This window comes from Cryptomeria japonica, chromosome 6, assembly GCF_030272615.1.
Source record: "Cryptomeria japonica chromosome 6, Sugi_1.0, whole genome shotgun sequence".
In the NCBI taxonomy this organism is placed as follows: Eukaryota; Viridiplantae; Streptophyta; class Pinopsida; order Cupressales; family Cupressaceae; genus Cryptomeria; species Cryptomeria japonica.
In genome coordinates this window covers 239,055,412-239,063,558 of record NC_081410.1, presented here as the reverse complement: position 1 = coordinate 239,063,558, position 8,147 = coordinate 239,055,412, and the positions used below count along the sequence as shown (strand labels likewise).

Genomic DNA, 8,147 nt, shown 5'->3' with positions numbered 1-8,147 from the left:
TTCAAAATATTTTACATTATTTAATATTTTTCTCTATGATCTATTGTTTCAAATATTGTATATCTTCATACAATATAAAATTAATCTCCACATAAATATTCATATATCTAGGATTTTGTTTTTATTACCCCCGAGAGGGTAACACTATAGTGGCACCCACCCATTTTTTTTAAAAAGAAACTTTCCAGAGTGGATAATTTAAAAACAAGTTAAAAGTAAAATCTAAATTAAAAAGAAACATTCTATTATTATTTATTAAATATGAAAAAAATAAAATCTAGATGAGTGGATAATTTATCTGTACAACTTTGTTAGCATAGGCAATATTGTGAAGTTGATTTATTCAATTAGTTTGCACAAATCAAAAGTAATTATTACTGTTTTATCTACTCTATGATTGGTTTAAAAAATTTGGTGTTATAGGAACAAATTTTTAGGGATAATAGATTTTTTAGGTTTTTTTTGAGATTTCTTTGTATTTTAAAAACTGAAATGTCTATTTTAAATAGTTTTTTTTTCCCCTTTTTAATCATTTATAATTTTAAAAATAAAATATTTTTTTCTAAAAGTAAGATGATGAGGAAATATAACTAATAGATATAAAAAAATGGAGCACAGGAGGAAGCTAGGGTTTACAAGCGGAGGCAATTTTCGGTCGCGAGGGTGGGAGAATGGACCAAGAAGAATGGAAAACAAGCGGCCCTGGTGTCCACCGCGATCAAACCAGTGGCAATGGAAGGACATGGGATGGAGGAGGAGGGAGGGAGCTAGTTTTGGTGAAACCAGATTCCCTTTTGAGCACGATAAAACCAAATGGGGGCACTCATGATTTCTGAACTTCCCGAAATGGAGCAAGCAGCAGATAGAGGAGAGATTGAGGAAGAAGGTTCTGACACCTTCTCTTATCACTGGTGAGAAACCAGAAACGTCTGAAAAGAGAACAGTCAGCATTTGCATTGATTCGGAGGCTTGGAAGGAATCGGTAGAAATATTGTGAGCCAGAGATTTCTTCTTGTAGTGGGGAGGGGATTGGCTGACTTTTCCAAAAATTGGGACCTGGGTCGATGAAGAATGGGGGAGCCACTTTGAGATTAAAACCCTAACAAATGGGTTTTTCCTTATCATCGCTGGGACAGCTAAGGAGAAGATTGCGGTGATGAATTCTAGGCTGTTTTTGATGATGGGAGTAGGGTTTTATATTAAGGATTAGATCCCTAACTTTGACCCTCGACAAGCCACCATAGAGGAAATTCCTATTTGGATCAGGCTCTACAATCTCCCGCGTGAATATTGGAAGGAGGAAGTTTTTAAGAGCATTGGTGATAAGCTAGGGAGATTCATTCAGTTGGATGAAGCGATTGACAAGATGAACTCATCCATGTATGCCAAAGTCTGTGTCATATGGAAACCATACCTAGGGCTTCTGAAGACCGTTGAGCTTAGATCGCTAGAGGGTCTTTGGAGACAAGAGATTGAGGCTGAAGAAATCATGGTTAAGTGTAAACTTTGCAAAGATTGGGGACACGAGGATTGTGATTGTCGAGTAGGCCAGAAGGGGAAGGGAAGGGCAAACTGCGCTTTGGAGGAGCAGTTGATAGCAAGGTCGGAGGTGACTAATCAGCCATCCAGTCACACAGATGCCATCCAATGTTCGGATCAGGCCGTTTCATTGGCTGGGAAACTTCATCATAGTTTTGAAGTTTTAGGTGGGTTGATAGTGCCATTGGATTCTTTCCCTACTCAGGAAACATTGCTGAAGGTCTCTAGTCCTTCTGGAGGTGAGGTTGATGTAGTCGCAAATGGAAATTGTGAGAGATTTTTGTGATCCACCCTCAAAATCTGGCAGGATGTGTTGATGGGGTGCAGGTGCGCCAAGCTAATAGTGAAGAGTGTGGGGATGCTTGCTTCCACATAGAAGGAACGACAACAAAAGTTGATCTTGTGTTTTTGAGTCATGACTTTGCAGCAGGCAGGAGGATTCCTTCTCAGCATAGGTTTTACTCTACTTCTAAGACTGGGCTGGAGAACCTGGAGAAGGGATTGAGTGACAAGCCTCTGGAGAACCAGCTTTCAGACGCTTTAGCTGGGAGTGCATAGGATAAAGTTACTTGCTTCAAAGACATCCACATGTCCTCGGGTAAGGTAGATAATGGTCTTCCAACAAAGCTGGAGTCAGATGAGGAGGATGGGTTAACCAATGACTCTTTGGGGCTGTCTGTTGAGTTAGGGGAGATAGAGATTAGAACCATCAAATAGACCAAAACAAATCCCTCTAAATCCAAAGGGAATTTGAGAGGAAGGAAAAATAGGCAGAAACTGCTTGAGGAAGTAGGCAACATGAAGGGTCAGACAAGACTGCTTCTATCCAAGAGAGACTTGTTCTCTCTTGGGAAGAAATGAAGTTCCTAACTTGGAACGTTAGGGGTTGTAATGCCCCTAACAAGAGACGCCTGATCAAAAGAGGATTTGATCAGGTTAAGCTGGAAATAATTTGTATTCAGGAAACAAAATTGGGAAGAGAAGATGCAGCTAGAGTTTTTGGTGTTAGGCAGAGGTGGTCTGGTTTCTTTGTGGACTCAAAAGGGGCCTCAAGAGGACTAGGAATTTTGTGGAATCCATTGGTAGTTCAGGTGGATGTTGTTTCTTGCTCTAAATATTGGCAGATGGTTAAGGTGTTTTCAAAGATCATGAATTTTTCTTGTTTCCTCATCAATGTCTATGGACCCACATTGGCTACAGAGAAGTGTCGCTTATGGGAGGATATCTCCAAGCTTTTAGAGGAGGTGAGGCCGACCTTAGCTATTCTTGTCGGGGATTTCAATGCCACTCTTTCTTTCTCAGAAAAGTGTGGAGGGGTGAGTAGGATGTGCAGGACACAATCGGACTTTCAGACATTTGTGGATTCTAATGCCCTGTTTGAAGTGGTTGCTAAAGGAGGGAGCTTTACTTGGACAAATAGATAGCAGGGCTTTTCCAACATAGCTGAGAAACTAGATAGGTTCTTCCTTGCAGGGGATTGGAATTTGGCCCCCTTGGTCTTTGAGGCAGAAGTTTTAGCAATTTCAGGTTCAGACCATTTCTCGGTCTCTTTGGTTGTGCAAAAAGATGGAATTCCACTTCGATGTCCTTTCAAGGTGGAAAAAATGTGGTTAAGGGAGCCAGGATTTAGAGATCAAGTGGTGGGTTGGTGGAAGGAGGCTCCGGCAGTGGAAGGCTTCTTGGCCTTTAAGTTCTTCAAGAAGCTTAGTTATGTGAAACAGAAACTAAAATCTTGTAACAGGATGTGTTCGATAATATATTCAATGAAAAGAAAAGGATTGAAGGGGATCTGGGGGCTCTGAATGCAAAAGTTTTGGCCGAAGGGATTGATGAAGTGGACTTCCTCACGGAGAACCATCTGCTTAGTAGGTATGGGGAAGTTTTGCAGAGGGAGGAGATTTACTGGAAGCAAAAATCACGAGAGAACTGGCTTAAAGCAGGTGATAGAAACACAAAAAAAATTCATAGTTCAGTGAAGGCAAGGAGATGCCTCAATAGGATCCTCTCCTTGAGACTTATGGATGACACTTCTACGGAGGACCCAAATCTCATTAATCAGGAGGTGGTGGACTTCTTTGGTAATCTTTGGAGGAAGGACGGGGTTGGTCAGGTGTGCTTGCAGGTCGAGTTTTTAGAGTTAATTCCTCCCATAGTCTCTAAGGATGATAACAGGATGCTTGAGGAACCAGTCTCATTGAAGGAAGTGAAAGCTACTATTTTTGGTCTAGGTGGGGAGAAAGCACCAGGCCTAGACGGGTTTCAGGCTTTCTTTTACTAGTTCTTTTGGGATTTGATTGGTGGAGAACTGTTAGAAGTGGTTGAAGAGTCAAGGTCAAGGGGATTTGATTTGAAGGAATTCAACTGTACTCTGGTGGCGCTTATTCCCAAGAAAGCCAAGCCGGTTGGGTTTGAGTAATTTCGTCCGATTTCGTTGTGTAACACTATTTATAAAATCATAACAAAAGTTGATGCTAATAGGCTCAAATTGATTTTAGATAAGCTGATTTCTTGTGAACAGAGTGGTTTTACCCCAGGGAGGAACATTGTGGATGAGGTTATGGTGGCCCATGAGGCGATACACATAGCCATGAGGAGTAGGCAGAGAAGAATGATCCTTAAGTTAGATATTTGGAAAGCCTACGATAGAGTTGATAGGTCCTTCCTGGTGGCTGTGTTAGTAAGGTTTTGGTTTTGTAAGGCTTGGATTACGTGGATCTCTAGTATGATTATGCAGTTCTTAGCCTCAGTTTTAGTCAATGGCAGTCCTCAAGGCTTCTTTCCCACCTCATGGGGCATTCGGAAAGGGGATCCAATATCCCCCTTTCTCTTTATTTTAATGGCAGAAGTTCTTGGCCGGTAGATTGCTCGAAAGCGTTCTCAGGGGATGTAAAAAGGCATTGAGATTGCACAAGGGGTGGATTCCACAACTCATTCACAGTTTGCTAATGATACTTGTCTTTTTGGAGTGGCCTCAATGCATGAAGCAACGGTTATAAAGAAAGTACTGGACATATATAGTTGGGCTATTGGACAGGAAATTAATTGGGATAAATTGGAAATCTTTTTCTTCCACACTGAAGTTGGGTCACAAAGAGCAATCACCAGACTGTTTGGGATTAAGATTGGTCAACTTCTTGGGAAATTCCTTGGTATGCCGCTCTTTACTGGAGCTGGCAAGGCAGAAATTTGGAAAGGATTTCTAGATGGGTGCAAAGCAAAGATGGAGGGTTGGAAGAGCAAGTGGCTCTCTTTGGCTGGTCATCTTCTGATGCTGAAGACTATTGTACCGGCTATGCCTATTTTCCCTATGGCCTGTTTTAAACTCCTTGGTTTGGTCATTAAGATTATGCAACAGAAGATGAGGAAGTTTTTATGGAATGAAAATCGGGAGTAGGATAAAATCTAGCTCATGGCTTGGGACAGAGTGTGCAAATCCAAAGGAGGAGGAGGCGCAGGGCTTCGCGATTGGAGACTTATTAACGAGGCTATGGGGGCCAAGTTAGTGTGGCAGATGTACAGTAAGCTAGAGCAGAGGTGGGTTCGTATTTTACAAGCTAAGTATTTGGATAGTGGGGAAAAGGAAAGGATCCTAATGGCAGAAGACCCCCTGAGAGGATCCGCTCTATGGAATTTTATGGTGAGCTGCAAGAGCCTGATTACGAATCATCTTTCTTGGCGGATTGGAGATGGGTGAAAGGCATGCTTCTGGCAAGACTCTTGGGATGGGTGACCATCGCTGGATTCCCAGGCTCCCCAGCAGATAAAGATCAAGACTACTCAGCTCCGGGGTTCAAAGGTGAGCGATTTCCTATCACCAGATATGCCAGTTTTGGGCCAGCGTTGGAACTGGAAGGATCCCAGTGAGTTAAATTTGGGGGAGGTGGATGAACAGCTACTGAGGAATATCCTGAATAGTAGAAAGGTTTCGGGCTCTAGAGATGAGGATGAGATAGTTTGGAATGGTGCCAAAAGTGGCAATTACTCTGTTAAGTTGGGATTTACTCTTTTGGAGGCTGAGGGTAGGGCGAAGGAATGGGAAGCCAAGCTATGATGGAACAATGTTTTTTTACCAAAGGCGGGAGCCTTCTCCTGGCTAGCTGGCAATAGGCGGATTTTGTCAAGAGACCATCTCAAAAAAATGGGGTTTGTAGGCCCCTTCTACTGCGTGCTCTGTGAAAAAGAGGAGGAAGATGTGGACCACCTTCTGTTTAATTGCGAATTCGCCCAGGAAGCATGGTGTTTTGGGTTGCAAAGACTGAATTGGAAGGGTCTAATGATAGGGAACTTGAGCGACTGACTGGAGTCTTGGCCAGTTTTGGGTAAGTCATCAATCTTTGCTAACATTTGGAAGATTTTACCTTCTACTGTTTTATGGGAACTATGGAAAGAATGGAACCGTAGAGTGTTTGATGGAAAAGAGAAAAATAGGGATCGCTTTCTGATTAGATTGGAGAAGGCAATCTCGGAACTGGTCACTAATGTTGCTTCTCAAGTGAACTTAGCAAAGACTCCTTTCACCCCGTTTGATGCTGGAGTTTTGGTGAACTGGCCTTTGATCAAATTTAGACCTACTAATGGGCTTTTGAGGGAAAATCCTCAGAGGATGGGTGAAGTAAGACAGGAGTGGGTCCTACCAGATAAGGGTTGGATCAAGGTCAATTTTGATGGCGCCTCAAGGGGAAATCCAGGGGTCTTTGGTGTTGGAGTAGTTGCCCGAGATTCTTGTGGCAACATTCTAGCCCTAGGAGCTAAAAGATTGGTGGATGGATCAAACAATGATGCAGAGTGCCAAGTGGCTTTAGAAGCTATTCTTATGGCTAAGAAATTGGGAGTGAAAAAACTCCATCTGGAAGGCGACTCTCAGATTGTGGTGAATGGGATAGCTATAGGTCGTATGGGGGCGTGGAATTTAGACAAACATGTTCGAAGAATGAAACATCTTCTGGTTGGCTTTGAAGACTATAAGGTGACTCATGTTCTCAGAGAAGCTAATGTGGAGGCTGATAAGCTTTCAAATGTGGGGGCGAATGGTTCTTTGGAAAAAAATTTTAGAATATTTGAGGACTTTCAAACTATTAGTTCTCATTATTTTGGTTGAATTGCTTTTATTAAGGGAAGTGAACCCGAGTTGTTCTTGATGTGGTTGATTGACACTGGACTTGTGGGAAATTATGGCCCTCGTAGATTGTGATCTACGATTTAGTTGCAAGTGGCCTTGGCGGCTTTGGAGTGAAGATGGAGGCCATTGGTGAGTTGTCTTGTTGATGATGCATTGTTTGAGGCGATTCGTGTGGTGCATTCATGCCATGTGATGGTGGTGGCTTTTTTAAAGGCCTTGGTCTTTGTTTCCCTGGCATTTCATGGTCGTTGGTTTCTCGCTTTGGTTGTGTGTGTAGGTTTTAGTGAAGAGGTGAGACAGAATGGAGGCAAATTTTTCCTTGACAACGGATGGTCAAATGCCAGCATTTCGCAAGTTGATCTCGAGCAAGAGGCTGATGAATGTCTTCAGGGTGGATGGGGAGGAGTTTTGGATGGTAGTGTGGTTGATGGTCGGGGAGGAATTTCTCAAATATGACTGTCGGCCTCGAACCAACCTCGACATCTCATCATTGTTTGTCGCCCTGGCTTTGTCGGTGGGAAAGTCGATAGAGGAGGTGTTGCGGGTGGCAGCTTTGGTGTTGTGTCCAAAGTGGGTGGGAGGTTTAAATGATGTGGTGGCTCGAGCTATTGTTGGGAAAGGGCTGAAGATGATGGAAGATCCATGGCGGAGGATTAGAGTAGAAGCGGGGGAGCTGCAGCCGTTTGTTATCTGGTCGGCTTCTCGACTTGTTGAAAACTAGCTTGAGAATGCACGGAAGGGTTGGAGGGATGTTGTGCAATATGTGTGAGGTTTGGGGCTGACTGAGCGATGGAAGATACACGGGAAGAAGACCCCAATTTGGTCTGAAGCTCCATTGGGCGAGGATGGGAGGCCTATGACTCACCATCAGATTCCATGGAAGCAAGTGAAGGTGGGGGAGCGCGAGTCGCTGCGTGGTGGCAGGTCGGGAACATTGCCAGGTGGAGGAGGTGAGGTGCAGGATGCAGGGCCCACCAGGGGCATTCCAAACTTTTCTAGGGAAGAGGCTTTGGGATGGTTTTGATAGATGGGTCTCTAGGGTGGGTCGGTTTTTCGATGGCATTTATGTATGTATGGCTGGTTTTGAAATGGTTGGTTATGTAGGTCTGGTGTCATTTTTTTTGGGTTATGTTGGTTTTGTAAGGGCGAGACCCCATGTAATGGCAGGAAGTGTGTCTGCATTTTGGATGTAAATCTTCCCTATTTCAAGCAATATATAATCCTGGTTATCGATAATATATATATATATATATATATATATATATATATATATATATATATATTTTCTAAATAAACATATAAATTTTAATAATTATTTTTTATCTCAAAATATAGATAATAAAACCAATTATAAGGATTTCATTTAGTTTAAGTGAAATTAAATACAAATATTTCTATTAAAAAAATAAACCTAATTATTATATGTATTCTTTATAATTATATTTTATATATTTTTTGAAATTATTCTATTTTTTAATAATTTTTTAAA

The 8,147-nt window shown here is 42.2% G+C and overlaps 1 protein-coding gene across 1 annotated transcript; it reads left to right on the top strand.

Annotated features, from left to right (window-relative positions):
* The first annotated feature begins 4,513 nt into the window (after nucleotides 1-4,513).
* Nucleotides 4,514-4,933, top strand: LOC131077305 (uncharacterized). The gene has a single exon (XM_058014769.2). The coding sequence runs from the start codon at nucleotides 4,514-4,516 to the stop codon at nucleotides 4,931-4,933; it is 420 nt and encodes a 139-aa protein (XP_057870752.2).
* Nucleotides 4,934-8,147: the final 3,214 nt, after the last annotated feature.